A 23,422-nucleotide genomic window follows, 5' to 3' on the forward strand; every position below is an offset into this window, starting at 1 on the left:
TTGCAGGAGTTGACTGAGTAGAGTAAATCGATTATGGAAATTATCTCAAACGTACTAGTTCAGTGCATGAAATGAAGAACTGAGTTTTCTAATACATGCCTTTAAGATATGGCCCAGGATTATGAGCTACTGAGAAGTATTAAATTTTTTGTGTTACAATTTTTAAAACTCATGCACATGACTTTGGTTAATAACTTTAAACATAACTATTTGGACTATTTAGACTATTCAGATATCTGACTTGACTGTGATAAAACCTCATGGTAACAAATTAATCCCACTTAACCATGTTTGTTTTCAAATGGACTTATAGTATTTTTCTTTTTTCTTTCAAATTACTTTTAAATATTAGCATGTACACTGAAGAACCACAAAATGAACACTTGGAGGATGAAAATGTCCAGTCATCTACAACTCCTGAGGTAAAGGCTTAAAACTATATTGTAACATATGACGTAAAAACCTATCTAACATTCAAATTTCTTTTTAAAGTTAATAAGTTTTTTCATATATTTGGTTTAAAAATGAGAAGTGGTCATTTAAAAATAACTAGTTTTAATAGGCCCTATTAAGAAAAGGAATGAAAACATGATAAAAGGTGACTGTAGATTATTTTGGAACTAAAGCAGATTTTAGAAATAATAGAAATTTGACTTATTATTTCTTGCCATGTCCAGAATAAACTTAGTAGAGTATAAGAGGTAAAGAAAAATGTAAATTAATTAAAATGTTCTGCTGTACATTTGAAGAGACCCAGGTTTTCATATTTGCAAGTGTATAGAGTAAGTCATTAGACCAACTTTTGTTGGTCTTATTTTACTAAATAATAATTGGTCACAATTAGAATTATAAATTGTTTACTTTTAAAATAGGGGTTTCTACAGCTTTTAAGAGTCAAAAAAAGTCCTTTTTAAAAATATTTAAAATACTCACCATTGATTTTAATTACTTTTATCTATAAAGACTTCAAAATCACTGCAGATGTTGATTGCAGTCATGAAATTAAAAGACGCTTACTCCTTGGAAGGAAAGTTATGACCAACCTAGATAGCACGTTCAAAAGCAGAGACATTACTTTGCCAACAAAGGTCCGTCTAGTCAAGGCTATGGTTTTTCCTGTGGTCATGTATGGATGTGAGAGTTGGACTGTGAAGAAGGCGGAGCGCCAAAGAATTGATGCTTTTGAAAAGTGGTGTTGGAGAAGACTCTTGAGAGTCCCTTGGACTGCAAGGAGATCCAACTAGTCCATCCAAAGGAGATCAGTCCTGGGTGTTCTTTGGAAGGACTGATGCTGAAGCTGAAACTCTAATACTTTGGCTACCTCATGCAAAGAGTTGACTCATTGGAAAAGACTCTGATGCTGGGAGGGATTGGGGGCAGGAGGAGAAGGGGACGACAGAGGATGAGATGGCTGGATGGCATCACTGACTCGATGGATATGAGTTTGAGTGAACTCCGGGAGTTGATGATGGACAGGGAGGCCTGGCGTGCTGTGATTCATGGGGTTGCAAAGAGTCGGACATGACTGAACGACTGAACTTAACTGATAAAGACTTCATTCTAATCTATGTAAATTTATTATAAATTCTGAAATAAGAAAATTTAAAATAATATGGTTCTACTGGACAGACTTCCAGAAAATGATTTCTACATCAGAACTCCAATAGATTAGTCGTGATCCAGTTTAAATAACTTTGATACGTTCCTTCTAGCTAATTTATGGAACAATTTCCTCTTTGTCCACTTATTTCTTGTAAATAGGGCTGCTCATCTAATTTTCCATGTTCACAATAATAATGTGAATTTAGTTATGAGATTTGGTGGTTTCTTACACTCATAAAATTGTATGAAAGTATATTTCTTTTTAATTTATTTATTTATTTTAGTTGGAGGCTAATTACTTTACAATATTGTGGTGGTTTTTGCCATACATTCACATGAATCAGCTGTGAGTGTACATGTGTTCCCCATCCTGAACCCCCTCCCACCTCCCTCCTCATCCCATCCCTCAGGGTCATCCCAGCCTGAGCACCAGCCCTGAGCACCCTGCATTGAAACTGGACTGGCAATCTATTTCACGTATGATAATATACATGTTTCAATGCTATTCTCTCAAATCATCCCACCCTCACCTAGAAAGATGGTAATCATGAACCTATATGTGAGACAGCAAAAGAGACACAGATGTAAAGAACAGACTTTTGGACTCTGAGGGGGAAAGTATATTTCTTAAGAAGCTTTTTTGTTTTACTTCAGATCCTCAAAGCTACCAGTGCTAATGAACATGAAGAAACTAAGGAAACCATCTTGCCAGAAACAGAGGAAACAAAACCACAGATGGAAAAGAAGGGCTCTTGTCCTCCACAAGGAACACTGAATAAAGCTATTACAAATGGTATGTGAAATAAGAAATGTGAATGGATAGAAAATGAGAAATGTGGATTTGATAAATATTAGAAGAGCGAAAGTCACTTAGTCGTGTCCAACTCTTGGCGACCCCATGGACTGTAGCCTGCCAGGCTCCTCTGTCCATGGGGATTCTCCAGGCAAGAATACTGGAATGAGTTGCCATTTCCTTCTCCAATAAGCCACCAAAGCCGCTGCTTAATCTATACACTCCAAATCACACGAGCAGCTCATATTTATAAGCAATATGTGGACAAAGAGGAAATAGTTCCTTGAATGTGTCAAATATAATAACTGCTTAACAGATCTATATTTTAGTATTTGTCATGACTGTTGATGTCAAATTTTGGAAATTAGAAACAATTAATAGATTTTTATTTAAAACCTACTTTTGACATTTAGTTTTAAGGTAGCTAGAAGGAACATTATACTTCTGGCAATATTAATGTTCTTATTAAACTTAAGCCCCAAATTTTCAAACAGCTGTTGCCTTTAAAAGTTGTATAAAACTTAGCTTCCCTACTAAAATTTTAGAACATTTCATTGTCACCAAATATTTATAAAAGGTTAATATCGCAGATACTTTCAGTTTCTGGTCCAACATCATCACTCTATCCTAACAACAAATAAAGAGCTGAACAAATTGAAAATTCAACAAATCAACACTTCTTAGTTCCATCCAAGAACTGAGGTCACAGGGCAAATCACTGCCCCCCAAATTAGGGATAGTCAGATTGATACAGATAGGAGGAGCAAAAATGTGTTTAGAATCAAACCCCATACCCGCCAGAAACACTCAGAGGGCTCAGACAAACCTTGTGCACACCAGGACCCAGAGACCCCACAGAGACTGAGACAGAACTGTGTGTCAGTGTCTCCTGTGGAGGTACAGGTCAAAAGTGGACTGCTGCAGGGGCTCTGGATGCAGCAGACCTGGGTATGGCATAAGCCCCCTTGGAGGAGGTCGCCATTAACCCCACCACAGAGCCACCAGAACTTACATAGGACTGGGAAACAAACTCTTGGTGGGCACAAACAGAACCATGTGTGCTCCAGGACCCAGGAGAAATGAGCAGTGACCCCACAAGAGACTGACCCAGACTTGCCCATGAGTATCCAGGAGTCTCTGGTTGTGGCGTGGGTCGGCGGTGGCCTGCTGCAGGGCTGGAGGCACTGAGTATAGCAGTGCATGCATGGGACTTTTTGAAGGAAGTCGCCATTATCTTCATTACCTCCATCATAGTGTGAAAGTGAAAGTGAAGTTGCTCAGTCATGTCTGACTCTTCGCGACCCCATGGACTGTAGCCTACCAGGCTCCTCCATCCATGGAATTTTCCAGGCAAGAGTACTGGAGTGGGTTGCCATTTCCTTCTCCAGGGGATCTTCCCTACCCAAGGATCAAACCTGGGTCTCCCGCATTGCAGGCAGATGCTTTACCATCTGAGCCACCAGGGAAGCCACCATGGTTTGGCCTCTGGTAAATAACAGAGAGGGAACACAGGCCCACCCATCAATAGAAAATTGGATTAAAGATTTACTGAACTTGGCCCCATCCATCAGAACAAGACCCAGCTTCCCCCTCAGTCAGTCTCTCCCATCTGGAAGCTTCCATAGCCTCTTATCCTTCTCTATCAGAGGGCAGACAGAATGAAAACCACAGTCACAGGAAACTAACCAATCTGATCACATGGACCACAGCCTTGTCTAACTCAGTGAAACTATGAGCCATGCGGTGTAGGGCCACCCAAGATAGATGGGTCATGGTGGAGAGCTCTGACAAAACATGGTCCACTGGAGAAGGAAGTGGCAAACCACTTCAGTATTCTTGCCTTGAGAACCCCATGAACAGTATGAAAAGGCAAAAAGATAGGACACTGAAAGATGAACTCCCTAGGTCAGTACATGCCCAGTATGCTACTGGAGATCAGTGGAGAAATAACTCCAGAAAGAATGAAGAGACGGAGCCAAAGCAAAAACACCACCCAGTTGTGGATGTGACTAGTGATGGAAGTAAAGTCTGATGCTGTAAAGAGCAATATTGCATAGGAACCTGGCATGTTAGGTCCATGAATCAAGGCAAACTGGAAGTGGTCCAACAGGAGATGGCAAGAGTGAACATCAACATTTCAGGAATCAGCAAACTAAAATGGACCGGAATGGGTGAATTTAACTCAGATGACCATTATATCTACTACTGTGGGCAAGAATTCCTTAGAAGAAATGGAGTAGCCATCATGGTCAACAAAAGAGTCTGAAATGCAGTACTTGGATGCATTTCAAAAACGACAGAATGATTTGTGTTCGTCTTCAAGGCAAACCATTCAATATCACAGTAATCCAAGTCTATGCCCCAACCAGTAATGCTGAAGAAGCTGAAGTTGAACGGTTCTATGAAGACCTACAAGACCTTCTAGAACTAATACCCCCAAAAAGATGTCCTTTTCATTATAGGAGACTGGAATACAAAAGTATGAAGTCAAGAATTACCTGGAGTAACAGGCAAATTTGGCCTTGGAGTACAGAATGAAGCAGGGCAAAGGCTAATAGAGTTTTGCCAAGAAAATGCACTGGTCATAGCAAACACCCTTTTCCAACAACACAAGAGAAAACTCTACACATGGACATCACCAGATGGTCAGTACCAAAATCAGATTGATTATGTTCTTTGCAGCCAAAGATGGAGAAGTTCTACACAGCAAAAACAAGACCAGGAGCTGACTGTGGCTCAGATCATGAACTCCTTACTGGCAAATTCAGACCTAAACTGAAGAAAGTAGGGAAAACCACTGGACCATTCAGGTATGACCTAAATCAAATCCCTTATAATTATACAGTGGAAGTGAGAAATAGATCCAAGGGATTAGATCTGATAGACAGAGTGCCTGAAGAACTATGGAGAGAGGTACAGGAGGCAGGGATCAAGACCATCCCTAAGGAAAAGAAATGCAAAAAAGGCAAAATGGCTGTCTGAGGAGGCCTTATAAATAGCTCTGAATAGAAGAGAAGCGAAAGGCAAAGGAGAAAATGAAAGATATATGCGTTTGAATGCAGCGTTCCAAAGAATAGCAAGGAGAGATAAGAAAGCCTTCCTCAGTGATCAGTGCAAAGAAATAGAGGAAAACAATAGCATGGGAAAGTCTAGAGATCTCTTCAAGAAAACTACAGATACCAAGGGAACATTTCATGCAAAGATGGGCACAATAAAGGACAGAAATAGTATGGACCTAACAGAAGCAGAAGATATTAAGAAGAGGTGGCAAGAATACACAGAAGAACTGTACAAAAAAGATCTTCACAACCCAGATAAAAAGAGTCGGACATAACTGAGGAACTGAACTGAACTGAGATTGATACAGAGAATCATAATTTAACAGAGGAGAAACCTCTCTAGCTGAGGGTAGGAAAACATAAAATGTAATTAACAAATTAGCTGGAGGCTCAATGTGGGCAAGTCTGAGAGTTAATGACTCCAAGGGTAGCCCTGTTGTGGTGTTGGGGGGATATTCTTATGTGAGTTTTACCTTGAAGATCTTTCTGTCAAAGGGAGAGAAAAAGTAACTACTTTCAGCAACAGAACATTCTGTGCTTAACAAGAACTGCCCTCAGAGAAATTATTAATTTCATGGCATCTGGTCCCATCACTTCATGGGAAATAGATGGGGAAACAGTGGAGACAGTGGCTGACTTTATTTTTTGGGGCTCCAAAGTCACAGCAGATGGTGATTGCAGACATGATATTAAAAGACGCTTACTCCTTGGAAGAAAAGTTATGACCAACCTAGATAGCATATTGAAAAGCAGAGACATTACTTTGCCAACAAAGGTCCATCTAGTCAAGGCTATGGTTTTTCCTGTGGTCATGTATGGATGTGAGAGTTGGACTATAAAGAAAGCTGAGCGCCAAAGACTTGATGCTTTTGAACTGTGATGTTGGAGAAGACTCTTGAGAGTCCCTTGTACTGCAAGGAGATCCAACCAGTCCATCCTAAAGGAGATCAGTCCCGGGTGTTCATTGGTACGACTGATGTTGAAGCTGAAACTCCAATACTTTGGCTACCTGATGAAAAGAGCTGACTCATTTTAAGAGACCCTGATGCTGGGAATGGAGAAGGAAATGGCAACCCACTCCAGTGTTCTTGCCTGGAGAATCCCATGGATGGAGAAGCCTGGTAGGCTGCAGTCCATGGGGTCCCACAGAGTCGGACATGACTGAAGCGACTTGGCAGCAGCAGCAGATGCTGGGAAAGACTGATGGCAGGAGGAGAAGGGGACAGCAGAGGATGAGATGGTTGGATGGCATCACTGACTCAATGGACATGAGTTTGGGTAAAGTCCTGGAGTTGGTGATGGACAGGGAGGCCTGGTGTGCTGTGGTTCATGGGATCGCAAAGAGTCGGACACGACTGAGTGACTGAACTGAACTGCATTTCTGCTCTTGTGCTAGATTTATCATATATTTTACTTCTACATTTGTATTATTTTTACTTAAAAAGGCAAAAGTTTTTTTTCTTTTTTTAAGTTAAAACAATCCCTTATATTTTTCCACATATTCTCTGATTCTTTACATTTCTTTCTGGCAGTCTGAGCTTCCATATGGTATACTTTACCTTCAGCCTAAAAACCTTCCTTTAGTATTTCTTGTTGTGTAGTTATTCTAGCAGTTAATCCTCTCAGCTTTTATTTGTCTGAAAATGTCTAAAAATTGAAATACATTTAACATATAACATTAGATTAGTTTCAGGTGCATAGCAGTGATTTGATATTTGTACATATTACAAAATGATCACTACAATACATCTGTCATACGTGGTTAAAATATTTTTTCTTGGGATTAAAACTTTTTAAGGTCTATTCTCTTAGCAGTTTTCAAAAATGCAATACAGTGTGACTAACTGTAGTCACCATGCTGTACCGTTACCTTCACATGACTTATAACCCTAACCCTAACTCTTCATATTATACATTCTTTGGGTTTTAACATATGTATTTAATGATATGCATACATAATAGTTTCAGTGCTCTAAAATTTTCCTGTGCTCTACTTATTCATTCCTCCTTCATCCTGGAATCCCCTGGCAACCACTGATTTGTTCCATAGTTTTGTAAACTTTAAAAAATTCCTCCTTATTCTTGGAGACTTTCCTCTCAGAGACCTTCATTTTTCTGCTTCCACCTTTGTGGTTGTTTTCTAGGTCTGTGGAAAACTGTATTCTAGAGCTTTCAATGCTCTCCTGATTTCAGTCCCCTGTTTCCAAGATTAAAATCTTTCACTTTTGCTGGTTTCCTCCTGGTTTTATTAGTGTACATCCTCAAGTAACTGCCTAAAAGAAAGGATACATGAGAGCTAAACTTTCAGTGTATGTGTCTGACTCTTTTCGACCCTATGGACTGTGGCCTGCCAGGTTCCTCTGACCTTGGGATTCTCCAGGCAAGAATACTGGAGTGGATTGGCATATCCTCCTCCAGGGGAATCTTCCTGACCCTGGGATCAAAGCTGGGTCTCTGCATTGCAGGTGGATTCTTTACTTTACTGTCTGAGCCACCAGGGGAGCCCAGCCATCAGACCTCACATATTATCCCCTTTAATAATTTGTATCAAACACCAACTGAGTTATCCATTCAATATAGATATTTAGTTTTCTGCCATTAAAAAATGTGGCACCCTGCCACTCTGCACTTTAATGAATTTGAGAATTCATATTATGACCAATCACCTTATTCCTTGTGAAAAAACTACTGTAAAATATAAAATGAAGTAAACCTCATCATATTGCTATGACATTTTTAAAAAGTCAAATGAGAAAGTTTATCACTTTTAAGTATTCACATATAGTTTTAAAATATTTCTTAATAAAAATACTTCTTTTAAGTTGACAAAGACTTTGTAATTTATGATCCATGTCTTACTGTATATTATCTATGTCTAGATAGATATATCAATATGTGTTTTTTTATATTTCAGGAGCTATACTTTTTATGATATGGTGTGTAGTCTGGGCATTCTCAGGCCCTGAAGTTCTTCCTAATGGAAGTTTATTTGGACTGTTAGTTATCTTTTATTGTGCCCTTATTGGGGGGAAACTTTTAGAAGTCATTAGACTACCTTCAGTGCCTGAAATTCCTCCTCTTCTTGGTAAGTGAATAATTAGCTTTTATTTGTCATTAACTTATATGTAAATTATGACTATATTCTAGTCAGAGTAGATATAATTTAGAACTATTTCAATGTAATATGATCTATATAGCTTTTTTATATGTGTACTTACTATATATGTGTATATATAGCTTGCTTATAGAAGTATTTATTCTCCATACACAGATTTTTCCTGAAATATGTTCTTAAATAATTTAAATATGCTCAATATATGATTGTTGTTGCTTTATCATTTAATAGGACATTTTTAAATTAACTTTTACATTTTTTATAGAAAAGGAAAAATTTGAAAGAAACTAAATTTTTCTATAGATAACCTAACTCAAATAAAATTTGTTGTTGTTTAGTCACTAAGTCATGTTCAGCTCTTTGCAATCCCATGGACTATAGCCCACAAGTCTTCTCTAGAAGTCCATGCGATTTCCCAGGCAAGAATACTGGAGTCGGTTGCCATTTCCTACTGCAGGGGATCTTCCCAACCCTGGGATCGAACCTGCGTCTTCTGATTGGCAGGTGTATTCTTTACCACTGAGCCACCTGGGAGGCCCTCAAATACAATTACAAGATTCAAATACTATCATGACTAGGGCACCAAAATGTTTTATAGTTCTTGGGTGAGATCCTTGGGCATCTCCACTATGTATATTCATTGGTGTATCATCTGCCTAAACAATGTTACATCCTATTTCTTCATCACCATTGCTATGTAACTCTCCAGGTAGACAAGAGGAAAATTAGCAGAAAAACTTCTTTTGGAGGTGTTTTATATCTTCTAAGTATTCAACACATTCTAATATTTAGTTACTGCCAAAAGAGGTAATCACTCCATCCTATCTCTAACACCCTTTCTGTGTTCATAACACCCTTCAGCACCTCACAAGTATTTACTGGATCTCTTTTCCACTTCTCCAAAGCTTCCACTCTAGTCCTAGCTCAGGCTATTAGTTTCTAACTATTCCATGAACTATGGCAGAGCCTTTTTTCTGGTCCCTCCTTAGTTTTATGTCTATCTCATTTACCAGTACCATCACATAGACAATGCAACACTCGTTATCTCACTTCCTGCCTAAAACTTACCCTCAGTGCTTTACTCTGCCAAAACCAGGGAAAGTAGGGAGTAAAGGAAGCTTTCCATGATCTGGCCCCTCCTGCCCATTCCCCACTCCCAACTAGTCCTTAATGTTCCATCAATACTGAATTACTTGTTTCACACCATTGAGGTATATCATTTCTTATCTCCATTCCTTTATGCTGTCTCCTCTACTTGTATGTAACCTATCCTTCACCAAAGTAGTGAGAGATACAGTGTGTTTGAAGAAGGGATATTAAACATTTCTGATTTCTGTCTTAGAAAAATGAACTGAATCAGACATGGTTTATTTTTTTTTCTTCTAAGGGATGTTACTGGCTGGTTTTGCTGTTAGGAATGTTCCATTCCTCAGTGATATCACCTATATTAGTAATGAACTGTCTTCAACTTTAAGAAATACCGCCCTTACCATTATTCTAGTGCGAGCTGGGCTTGGACTCGATCCACAGGTAGATTTCCCATTACACCTTGAATATGGTTATTTTAAATATTAGAGGCTTATGGAAAAGAAAAATAGGCAGAATTTTTCTTATAGTTGTTTCAGGTAGAGCAAAACTAAGACAAAGAACAAAGATTTTGCAGAAATATTGGGGCCTTAGTGTCTACTTCTGATCATATTACTAATATGAGAAGAAATCACTGTGATGTAAGATCTCTATTAGTAATAGTCTTTAATTATTTACATAGAGATAGATGTCCCTTATGCAACATTTGTATTATTTTGGAGTTACAGCTTTTCTGTGGAGAGCTCTTTATTTTTCAGTTAACAGAGGATAAGGTTATCCCATAAAAGGTTTTTGCTTCTGTTTTGTTTTTTCAGAATGATTATGAATTTCAGTAATATTATTCTTTCAGGAATTTTTCCCACAGAACTATGTTCCTGATTATATTTATATTTTTATAAAAGCTAATATTTTAAAATATTTCTTAAAATATTACTATCAAGGAATCATAAATTAGTTTTTTAAAGATACATATTCATAAATATAACAGCTATTCAGGATATAACAAATGTGGCAAATATATAAGATTGGTGAAAGTATTTGAAGAGCATAAATAATTATAGACAGTGATAAGTTATTATATTATCCAGGTAAAAATTTGAACCAATGAGAAAATTGGAAAATTTTCCCTTTTAGTTAATTATGCATTTTTTATGTGATTTTCTCCTTTGGCATGTTATAATTATGACACTAATCACACAATTCATCCCTAAAAGTTAACTGATGGAAACAAACCTATTGGATACTTTCAATATACTATTTACTAGGAAGATTAAGGAGGGTAGAAATATTTATTTAATCACAGAAAACTGAGTCATTTTAATAATTAAAATAGAACAGCACTTTATAATATGAAATAGTTTATAATCCAATATATGATGACATATAAAATGAGCTGTATTAGCATTTAAAGCACATGGGGTATCTGGGAGATTTAATTTAATAAGATTATCACTCAAAAAAGATTATATAATTCAATATTTGCTTAAAATAATTTTCTTATTGGCCACTACAAGCTTGTCTAAGTGTGACTATGTTTGTATTTCAGGCTTTGAAGAATTTGAAGCGAGTTTGTTTAAGATTGTCTATGGGTCCATGTTTAATGGAGGCTTGTTCAACTGCTGTTATTTCCCACTTCCTTATGAATTTTCCCTGGCAGTGGGGATTTCTGTTGGGGTAACTTTTTCTCATTTTTCTCTATGAAAATATTCAGTTAAAATGCTTGGTTATTAAAATATTCAGAATATTGTATAGAAAATTTTATCATTAAAATTCTTTTCATGTGGTAGAGAATCTTGGAAATCAGTTGGTCCGAAATAGAACCATGTCCTAAATCTATTATATCCTTGACAAATATTCATAGCTCCTAAGTGCTTAATTCTAAGATAATTCACTTTATCAGTTTATTTTTTCTTCTATATTGTAATCCATCTCCAGTTTTTTATTTATTTTTTTGGTTGGCTGGATCTTCATTGCTGTGTGGGCTTTTCTCTAGTTGTGGAAAGCAGAGGCTTCTCTCTAGTTGCAGTGCACAGGCTTCTTATTGCGGTGGCTTCTCTTGTTGCTGAGCACAGGCTCTGGGGTGAACAGGCTTCAGCAGTTGTGGTTCTCGGGCTCTCAAGCACAGGCTCAGTAGTTATGGTGCGTGGCCTTAGTTGCTCCATGGCATGTGGGATCTTCCAGACCAGGGATCAAACCCATGTCTCCTGCACTGGCAGATGGATTCTTTACCACCGAGCCACCAGGGAAGCCCTGTTTTTTTTTAATTTTTATTTTTTGGCTTTGCTGGGTCTTCCTTGCTGTGTGCAGTCTTTCTCAAGTTACGGTGATTGGGGTCTAATCTCTAGTTGTAGTGCACAGGCTTCATTGCTGTGATTTCTCTTATTGCAGAACACAGGCTCTAAGTGTGGGCTTCAGTAGTAGAGGCACGCAGCCTCAGTGGTTGCGCTGCACAGGCTTAGTTGCTCTGTGGCATTTGGGATCTTCCGAGACCAGAATTCAAGCCCTGTCCCCTGCATTGGCAGATGGATTCCTAACCACTGGACCACCAGGAAAGTCCCTATCTCTATTTTTTAATTAATCTAATGGCCTTTTCCTTGTATACTATATGTGCACATATATATAATATGTATGTATTATGTATAGCATATGTATTTTATAATTATGAAAAATATTTTATGTAGATATTATAACAAAAACAAGCAAACACTATTTTCCTAGATCCTGTGTCCCATCTATTATTATCTATCATCTATTTCTTTTCATGTCCAAGTTCTTCAGAATAATAGTCTATGATTACTATCTCTATATCTTCAACTTGTTTTCATTTTTCAATCCATTTAATTTTTGCCTCCACTTACCGACTCGATGGACGTGAGTTTGAGTGAACCTCAGGAGTTGGTGATGAACAGGAAGGCCTGGCGTGCTGCAGTTCATGGGGTCACAAAGAGTCGGACACGACTGAGCAACTGAACTGAACTGAACCCATTCCAGTGGATCCCAGTATGCATTTTCTAACTAAATTAACAATTTTTTGGTATCCTTAGGTGACTCTTTTAAAATTTTGATCTACTCAATATTTAGTGGAATCTTTTATTCAATCAAAGGACTCTATATCTATTTCTTGTCCAGGTCTTGAATATATCTTTTATCCCTCCTCAGTTCTCTTTTATTTTGTCCTTTTGTAACTCCCTTCTCCATATATATTAGTTTTTCTTTATACTTTTCATCTATTTGCCTTTGCAGTACACACTGGAAATTTTTCTCTGCTTAGTTCTCTAGCCTTTTCAGTCACACTCTACTGTTATGTCTGTATCACCTATTTATTTATTTATTTTATTTTGACAATTAATTTCTAAGAATAAAATAGTTAAATGTTATGAACAGATACAGTGTACTTTTGTGATTCTGAGGATATTTATAGTTATTCTGAAGTCATGTTCTTATTGTTCACTTTTTAGTATATCTCTTTCCTCAGGTGTAAAATTTTCCATTTAATGAATATGGTGCCTCAATTCAAAGTATTGACTTTCCCCAAATATTTGGTAATAATTTAATGGGTACTAATTTTTTAAGTTGAAACTTACTATTAATTTGTGATTATTTTACCTGTTGCCTTCTTGCAGAGAATAGGCCACTCATGCTACCAAGCAAGTTTCCTTAGAAGATCAAACTGAGATTAAGATTCTTTTTTTTTTTTAAGTTGTACCATGTGGCTTTCAGGATCTTAGTTCTCTAACCAGGTATTGAACACAGGCCACCACAGCAAAAGAAAGCACCAAGTCCTAACCACAGGATTGCCAGAGAATTCACTAAGATTATTATGCAGATTATTTATTAAGGGAGCTCTCAGTAGAAACTTCTGAATAAAGAAAGCCAGATAGGAGTGTAGGAAAAGTCGGTGGTTCCAAAACTTTGCTACCCATTAAAAATCACCTGGGGAGCTTTTGAAAATCTGAGTAATTAGAGGAGTGATGCTGGGAAGATGGCAGAATAAGAAACTCCAGCCTCACTTTCCCACATGAAGATAGTATTATAACAATGTGAGGACCAGATTACCTTTATGTAACTCCAGAAACCACTTGAGAGGTTACAGCATTCCATGCAAGCACAAGGCCAAGAAGAGGCACATTGGAGCAATTAGAACATTATATTGCACTTAACCATCATACCCATGCCCCTCTTGCTCAGCAAGGGGCAATCAGGAGGAAACACCCAACATTTGGCTTCTCCCTCAAGAGGAAAAGAAAAAGCTGGAACATTTGTTCTGAATTCTGGCTTTTTAAGAAGCTGCCAAGGGACTGGTTTCTGTCTTATCTGACTTGGAGCACTGACAGAAAAGAGAGTGGCACATTTTAGATGCCTGAGGTCCACTGAGAACAAAGGTAAGTGCTATGTGTTGCTATACTCCAGAGATATTGCAGTACTGCTAATAGACACTTGGGATACTCTGGAGTAGGAAAAGGCCAAAGTCCAGCTGGATATAATGCACCAAAGCCCAGAGAAGGCACATTACAGAAAAGTTTGAGAGATTTCCAGAATCTTTAGCTGGGTTGATTGGTGGTCTTTCCCTACTGAAGAAGTCCACAAAGATCAGGAGAGGTGGCTGTTTTTTCAAAACCCAAATTTCATTAAAAGATAACAAGACATACAAAGCAACAGGGAATTAGGGCTCAATCAAAGGAACAAAATTAAACTCCAGACACCAGCCTTAAACAAATAGAAATGTATCAGTTACTCAACAAAGAATTCAAAATAACTATCATAAAGAGGCCCAGTGAGCTCAAAGATGTCACAGACATCTAAAAGAAAACAGGAAAATAAGGCATGAACAAAGTGAGAATACCAACAAACATATAGAAACTGTAAAAAAAAAAAAAAGAACCAAAAATAAATTCTGGACCTGTAGAATAATACAATTAAATGAGACATTGACTATAGGAGATCAACTGCAGACTAAATCAGACAGAAAAAAGAATCTGTGAACTTGAAGATAGGTCATTTGAAATTACAGAATCAGAGGAGCAAAATGAGAAACAAGGAGAATAAAGAGATCCTAAGGGACTTGTGGGATGCCATTTAATGGGCCAGTTACACATTACGGGAGTTTCAGAAAGAGAAGAGAGAAATAAATGGTTTGAAAGCCTATTTGAAGAAATAATAGCCCCAAACTTCCAAATTTGAAGGAGGAAATTGACATACAAATTCAAAATGATCAAAAAACTCCCATTAAAATAAAACCAAAGAGACCTACACTGAGAAATATACTCAAGCTGTCAAAAATCACAGCAAGTGAGAATTTTAAAAAACAATGAAAGAAAAGCAAGATCTCCTGTAAGATAATAATTGAATTTCTCAATGGAAACCTTGCAAACCAGAAGGGAATGGGATGATATATTCAAAATGCTAAAAGAAAAAAAGAAAAAGAAAAAAGCCCCAGCCAACCAAGAATATTATATCTAGCATACCATATGTAAAAACTTCATGACATTGAATTTGGCAATGATTTCTTGGATATGACACTAAAAGCACAAGCAACAAAAGTGAAAATAGATGGAACTGCATGAAACTTGAAAATTTTTGCATGCAAAGGAAACAAAATGAAAAGGCAGCACACAGAATGGAAGAAAATAATTATAAACCATATATCTGGAAAGAGATCAATATTCAAATATGTTAAAAAAAAAAAAACCCTATAACTCAGCAGATTTTAAAAACCTGACTATATAATGGGCAAAAAACTTACCTAGACATTTCTACAAAGAAGATATACAAATAGCCAATAAGCATATGAAAGTGCTCAACATTTATAATCATTAGAGAAAGGCAAATAAAAGCCACAAGGAAATAGCACCTCATACTCATTAGGATGGTTACTATTAAGAAAAAAAAAAAAAAAAACTAGACAATAACAAGCACTGACACAGATGTGGAGAAATTGGAATATTCATACCATGCTATTAGGTATATAAAATGGACCATTCCTATGGAAAATAGTTTGGAGGTTTCTCAAAACACTTAAAGTAAAACTACCATTTAATCCAGCAATGCCACTTCTGGGTATATATCCCAAAGAATTGGAAGTAGGATATCAAAGAGATACTTGCACACTCACATTCATTGCAACATAACTCACAGTAGCCAAGAGGTAGAGGCAGCTCAAATATCCATGGACAGATGAATGGATAAAGAAAATACACACACACACAGGAATATTACTCAGCTGTAAAAGAGGAAATCCTGTCACATTCTACAGCATGGATAAACCTTGAGGATACTATGTTGGGTGAAGTAAGTCAGAACAAATACTGTACAAGTCCACTGATATATCTGGAGTCTTCAAAATCATCTTAACAGAAAATAGAATGGTGGTTGTCAGGGGCTTGGGTGAGAGGGGAAAGGGTACTGTTCAGTTACAGAGTTTCGATTTTGCAAGATGAAAATGTTCTAAGTTAAATGATTATGTGAATATCATTAGCACTACTGAAATGTACACATAAAAATAGCTAAGAAGGTTAACTTTATATTATGTATTTTTTATAATTAAAAAAACTTTACAGTATCCCAGTATTCAGATCAAACTCCTTCCTAAATCAGATCGGAGTGTCTTAGAATGTGACTCAGGCATCAGCATTTTTTCTAAATCCCCAAGTAAATGGTAAGATAACTCTCAGATATCACTGATTTCTGATATTTAAACCTTTGTGTAATGCTGCTGCTGCTAAGTAGCTTCAGTCGTGTCCAACTCTGTGCGACCCCATAGATGGCAGCCCACCAGGCTCCCCCGTCCCTGGGATTCTCCAGGCAAGATCACTGGAGTAGGTTGCCATTTCCTTCTCCAATGCATGAAAGTGAAAAGTGAAAGTTGGAAGTCACTTGGTCGTGTCCGACTCTCAGCAACCCCTTGGACTGCAGCCCACCAGGCTCCTCCGTCCATGGGATTTTCCAGGCAAGAGTACTGGAGTGGAGTGCCACTGCCTTCTCTGTTTGTGTAATACCCTCTTCCTAAATGTGGGCTGAACTTACTGACTTGCTTCTAATCAATGGAATACTGAAGAAGTGATAGGACATTACTTTTATGATTAGGTCATAAGACGATGGCTTCTGTCTTCCTTGTTCTCTCTTGCAGCCTCTTTAATTGCTTTCTTGGGGGGGAGTAAGCTGCCATGTTGGGTGCAGCCCTGTGGAGAAGCCCCCATGGCAAGAGACTGAAGACCTATCAACCACCATGTGAATAAACTTGGGATCAGGGTTTCTCCTACTCACCTCATGAGAGACCTTGAGTAGGAAGAGGTATACAGCTAATTCATACCCAGATTGCTGACCCACAGAGGTTGTGAGTTAATATGTGTTGTTTTAAGCTTCTAGATTTGGGCATGATTTGTTAAGCAGCAACAGATAAATAGTAGACCAGGTGGTTCCAATGTGCATTAAAGTTCAGGAACCACTGAATTAGGCAAATACCTTTTTTCAGAGAATTCTAGGTTTTTCCTGAGTCCCTCAGGAAATCTTGTCTGTAAACCAGGAAGGTTGTACAGCCAGAGGCAAAGGAACTGAACTGTTAGACCCTCACATCAGTCAGTCACTGGCAGGAGCTGTCTGGAACGGGGAAGTGGGGCATCTCCTTAGCATTAGTAGGCAAGCTTCTGTTAGCAGTGCAAGGCTCCCACAAAGCTGCTGGTGTTAGTGGTTAGGAGTCAACAAGCAGCAGCTGGGGAATGTGTGCACTGGCCTGACTCAAGGGTTCTGGTAGGGACCACGTGCTTCACTCCACATAGTTACTGCAGCATTGAGGAGGTGAAAGTGGAAATGACAAGGCAGGGTTGTAGATGGGATGTTCAGTTCAGTTCAGTCACTCAGTCATGTCCGACTCTTTGCCACCCCATGAATCACAGCATGCCAGGCCTCCCTGTCCATCACCAACTCCCGGAGTTCACTCAGACTCACGTCCATCAAGTCAGTGATGCCATCCAGCCATCTCATCCTCTGTCGTCCCCTTCTCCTCCTGCCCCCAATCCCTCCCAGCATCAGTCTTTTCCAATGAGTCAGCTTTTCGCATGAGGTGGCCAAAGTACTGGAGTTTCAGCTTTAGCATCATTGCTTCCAAAGAAATCCCAGGGCTGATCTCCTTCAGAATGGACTGGTTGGATCTCCTTGCAGTCCAAGGGACTCTCAAGAGTCTTCTCCAACACCACAGTTCAAAAGCATCAATTCTTCGGCACTCAGCCTTCTTCACAGTCCAACTCTCACATCCATACATGACCACAGGAAAAACCATAGCCTTGACTAGACAGACCTTTGTTGGTAAAGTAATGTCTCTGCTTTTGAATATGCTATCTAGGTTGGTCATAACTTTCCTTCCAAGGAGTAAGCGTCTTTTAATTTCATGGCTGCAGTCACCATCTGCAGTGATTTTGGAGCCCCCCAAAAAAAGTCTGACACTGTTTCCACTGTTTCCCCATCTATTTCCCATGAAGTGATGGGACCAGACGCCATGATCTTCGTTTTCTGAATGTTGAGCTTTAAGCCAACTTTTTCACTCTCCACTTTCACTTTCATCAAGAGGCTGTCTAGTTCCTCTTCACTTTCTGCCATAAGGGTGGTGTCATCTGCATATCTGAGGTTATTGATATTTCTCCCTGCAATCTTGATTCCAGCTTATGCTTCTTCCAGTCCAGCGTTTCTCATGATGTACTCTGCATATAAGTTAAATAAGCAGGGTGACAATATACAGCCTTGACGTACTCCTTTTCTATTTGAAACCAGTCTGATGGGATGTACCAACAAAGTATTCTGAGCAGGAATTTCTCCATTCCTCACGGGTGTCATCTGCCACCCTAGAAATTTTCCCATTTGCCTTTGTAACTTAGGTGCTCATACTATTCCTTCTTTTGGACAGATATCTTCCTTACTGACTTGTTCAAGAAATAGAAGTGGTGTGGAGACTACATCTTACCATTCTTATAGCAGTACTCTACATAATCATCATTCGATTTCCTCAGAGGTCCCCCCTACTCCCAGCATCTGCCATTTCTGGGCTTGGGGCATTTTTAGAATACACCATATCTTCTGTAGCAGTCTTATATGCATTTTGGCTTATGGATCCCTTTTTCAACCCTGAACCACCTGTCTCTTATCTTCCTGGGATACACTTAGTTTCTTGTCCACTGAAGATTCCCATTTTGTTTTCTAGCTAGCTTATGGACTTTCCTATTATTTTCATATCTTTATTTCAAATGTTTTTGAGATGGAGGTAGAGGCAGCAATTTGTGCTTGACCTAACATCTTGAACAGAATTTCTGTAAAATTTTAACAGCACTAAATAATATGTGAGTATTTTTTGTGTGTGCTCAGTCATGTCCAACTCTTTGCGACCCTGTGGACTATAGTTTGCCAGGCTCCTCTGTCGTGGGATTTTCCCAGCAAGAATACTGGGTGGGTGGCCATTTCCTCCTCCAGGGGATCTTCCAGATTCAGGGATCGACCCCACATCTCCTGCGTCGGACTCCTGCATTGCAGGAAGATTCTTTACTGCTGAACCACTGGGGAATTTTTCCCATTGTTAGATGACATTTACTCAAAAGCAGAATTTTTACTTTCAAAGTCATCATAAAGATTAATATATTGGTTGTACAATTTACTATAAAACACTGTTTCATTAAAAGGATGTTTTTAAATTGGTTTTCAAAGATTTTTCTCTCAGTTTTGTAGTCGGTGCAGTTTCTCCTGCTGTTGTTGTCCCTTCCATGCTACATTTGCAAGAAAAGGGATATGGTATTGAGAAAGGCATTCCAACCTTATTAATAGCTGCCAGCAGTTTGGATGACATCTTGGCTATCACTGGATTCAATGCATGCTTCAGCATAGTTTTCTCCTCAGGTAAACAAAACAGCTACCATATAATTCAGTTCTTTCTTTGTTCTTTAAACAAGTTTTCTAGCTTTCCTTCATTTATTGATGAAGACTTTCCAATTTAACATGTTTTTATTCTTCATAGAAAGCTCATTCTAGACCACAAAAGGAATTTCAATGGGTTAAGATACCACTACTTAATACAAATGATTTCCTTTTAATAACCAAATATTCCAATTAATTTTATAATCCATATTATTACCATTTATCTGCTCATTTTGCTTTGGAATTTTATCAGTTTTCAGTAGAAAAATTTAGGCCACAATATTATTAGTGCTACTAATATATCTAGTAGATAATTTGGAGATGTACCTTTCTGGCTATCATTTTAAATAACTGGTTGTTCTGTTATTAAGACAACTTAAATGTGTGGAGTGTGGACAACCGTGTGTCCTTTTGGTAGTGATGGGACAAGATCCTGTACCAATTCTAAATCCCAGGGAGACATTAGGTGTTGAATGTCACTCAGTGATTGCAGAAGTGAACATTCCACATTTAATAATACTTTAATTATCTGCCAATATATGAAGTCCAGTCTTCTGAATTATTAACCGAAACACCAAAACATATTAAAGTTGAAAAGTTATATATATATATAGGTTCTCTTAAAATCATAAGATATAAATGACTAAGAAGGAAAAAAGAAAATATAAGAATGAAATCTATTATAGTCATGTGTGTATGTGTGTGCTCAGTCGTGTCTGACTCTTTGTGACCGCATGGACTGTATGTAGCCCAGCGCCAGGCTCCTTAGTCCATGGGATTTCTCAGGCAAGAATACTGGAGTGGGTTGCCATTTCATACTCTAGGAGATCTTCCCAACCCAGAGATCGAACCCACATCACTTGTGTCTCTTGCACTGGCAGATGGATTCTTTACCACTTTGCCACCTGGGAAGACCCCCAGGAATAATATTAATCTTTTGATGTACATCCGCCCAGACTTCTCCTTTTCTCCCTCTCCACATCTATCTCTAGCTTGCTTTCTCTCCCTCCCAAAATTCTTATAAAATTAATGAACATTAACCATACTTACTTATAACCTGAGTTGTTTTCAATTTAACTGTGTATTATAAACATCTAATTTATTTGTAAATATGTTTCTATGACATTTTTATTGGTTCCATCATATTTGAGTGGCTGCATGACTTTCAACTTGACATGTTGAAATTTTAAATTGACACCACTATCTGCTATTAAAATGCTGGGTTGAACATTTTACAGCTGAATAGTTGTACTTAATATTTTATTAACCTTACAAGAGAAACTGTTAAGTTAAAAAAGGATATAACACAATAAGATTTTTGAAATATATTGCCACAATATCATGTCCCACCAGGATACATAAGCATGCCACTTTCTCTTCACCTTCTTCAAAATTAGATATTTAATAGTCCTTTTTACCTTAGCCACTTTGATAGGTCTCTTTAAATGAAGTATTTTGAATACTAGTGATGTTAAATGTTCATGTTTATTGTCTATTATCATTTGGGAATTTCTTAGAAATTCCCAATTCTTTTCTTGAAATATTTTGCCTATATCCTGTAAGCATGTTCGTCTTTTGTTTTGATTTGTTAAGGCTCTGGTTGTGCATAAAATTAAGAATGATAAACCATTTGTTTTATATCCTATGCTTTTTGTAATTTAACTTCATCTCTTTTTTTGCCATTCAGAAGACCTAAATTTTTTATTTCAGATCTGGCAATCTTTTCCTTCATGACTGATACCAGTCATTCTTTCAAAAAATATTTTTTGTGCTCCTCTTCCATTGCACCAGCTACTGTATCAAATGCTGAGGATAAACAGTGGATAACAGTATTAGTTTTTATTGAGCAATTGCTTGGTACTTGCTGTAAGTTCTGTCGATGTTTCAGCTCAATAATCACAACAGTGCTATGCTCATTTTACTGATAAGGAGACTAAGGAACAGAGATTAAGTAACTTGCTCGAAGTCAGAGATCCAATAAGTAGGGAACCAATAGGGAAATCTGGCAGTCTGACCTCAGACCCACACTCTTAAGTACTGTTCTATACTGCCTCCCAACATAGCAAACAGAAAAGGCCATGTAGCCTGTGTTCTCAAGGAAATTATCTTAAACAAATAATTAAGGATGGAATAAATATTACATAGTATAAGATGCTAGGGGAACAGGCTACAGGAGACCAAACCTAATTTGAAGAGGACCAAAAAAGTGAAAACAAGCAGGTACATGCTTAAAAACATCCTCTTCCACCACATGACTGTGTAAAGTGTCTCTTGAAATTTTAAGAACTCTTTGAGTTTTATTATACACATTAGATCTTCAAAACATCTATATTTTGGAGTTTGGTAGATACTGAGATCTCACTTTACCTGTGGAGTCAATTGGCCCTTTTACCATTATGCAGTATCCTATCTTTATCTCTTGTGACAGTATTTGACCTAAAGTCTGTCGTGTCTGGTAAAAGTATGACTGCCCCTTCTCTCTTTGAGGTACCATTTGCATGGAATATCTTTTTCCATCTTTAAAGTTATAGTAATCTGTTTAAAATGATAGCAACTTCAGTTGCATACAAAAAGTCTACTTTTCTACTCCTCTCTCACCCTCCTCACCTTATGTTACCTGTGTCACAAATTACACATTTTATTGTATATACATTAATATAATTTTATAATTAGTTATTTTTTGTGCTTCTATCTTCAATTCTCTAACAGAATTAAAAGTGATTTCCTCACCACCATTACAGTATTACTGGATTCTTAATTCATCTATCTAACTTTACTGGAGGTTTATATTTACATGCTTTTATGTTCAGTTCAGTCGCTCAGTCATGTCCGACTCTTTGTGACCCCATGGACTGTTCATTACCAACTCTTGGAGCTTACTCAAACTCATGTCCATCGAGTCGGTGTTGCCATCCAACCATCTCATTTTCTGACATCTCCTTCTCCTCCCACCTTCAGTCTTTTCCCAGCATCAGGGTCTTTTCAAATGAGTCAGTTCTTCGCATCAGGGAGCCAAAGTATTGGAATTTCAGCTTCAGCATCAGTTCTTCCAATGAATACTCAGGACTGATTTTCTTTAGGATGGAGTGGTTGGATCTCCTTGCAGTCCAAGAGACTCTCAAGAGTCTTCTCCAACACCACAGTTCAAAAGCATCAGTTCTTTGGCACTCAGCCTTCTTCATAGTCCAACTCTCAGATCTATACATGACTTCTGGAAAAACCATAGTCTTCATTAGACAGACCTTTGTTGGCAAAGTAATGTCTCTGCTTTTTAATATGCTGTCTACATTGGTCATACCTTTCCTTCTAAGGAGTAAGTATCTTTTAATTTCATGGCTGCTGTCACCATCTGCAGTGATTTTGGAGCCCAAGAAAATAAAATCTGACACTGCTTCCCCATCTATTTCCCATGAAGTGATGGGACAAGATGCCATGATCTTTGTTTTCTGAATGTTGAGTTTTAAGCCAAACTTTTCACTCTCCTCTTTCACTTTCATCAAGAGGCTCTTTAGTTCTTCTTCACTTTCTGCTATAAGTGTGGTGTCATCTGCATATCTGAGGTTATTGATATTTCTCCTGGCAATCTTGATTCCAGCTTGTGCTTCATCCAGTCCAGCATTTCTCATGATGTACTCTGCATATAAGTTAAATAAGCAGGGTGACAATGTACAGCCTTGATGTACTCCTTTCCTGATTTGGAACCAGTCTGTTGTTCCATGTCCAGTTCTAACTGTTGCTTCTTGACCTGCATACAGATTTCTCAGGAGGCAGGTAGGGTGCTCTTTTATTCTCATTTGTTTAAGAATTTTCCATAGTTTGCTGTGATCCACACAGTCAAAGGCTTTGGCATAGTCAATAAAGCAGAAGTAGATG

At 37.9% G+C, this 23,422-nt stretch overlaps 1 protein-coding gene across 17 annotated transcripts in view; it reads left to right on the forward strand.

Moving 5' to 3' along the window:
• SLC9B1 (solute carrier family 9 member B1) overlaps positions 1-23,422 on the forward strand; it is a 67,140-nt gene that overhangs the window by 30,498 nt on the left and 13,220 nt on the right. For 15 of the 17 annotated variants that reach the window (XM_059887440.1, XM_059887445.1, XM_059887436.1 and 12 more), the window contains 6 exons: positions 353-422; positions 2,257-2,395; positions 8,369-8,539; positions 9,957-10,099; positions 11,202-11,329; positions 19,356-19,531. In XM_059887440.1, the coding sequence (XP_059743423.1) occupies positions 354-422; positions 2,257-2,395; positions 8,369-8,539; positions 9,957-10,099; positions 11,202-11,329; positions 19,356-19,531 (826 nt within the window). In that variant the 5' untranslated portion in view covers position 353. Of the gene's footprint in view, positions 1-352; positions 423-2,256; positions 2,396-8,368; positions 8,540-9,956; positions 10,100-11,201; positions 11,412-19,355; positions 19,532-23,422 lie in introns of those variants that run through there. The other 2 variants (NM_001077892.2, NM_001434822.1) reach the window with 2 other exon arrangements.

Source organism: Bos taurus, chromosome 6 (genome assembly GCF_002263795.3).
Source record: "Bos taurus isolate L1 Dominette 01449 registration number 42190680 breed Hereford chromosome 6, ARS-UCD2.0, whole genome shotgun sequence".
NCBI lineage: Eukaryota > Metazoa > Chordata > Mammalia > Artiodactyla > Bovidae > Bos > Bos taurus.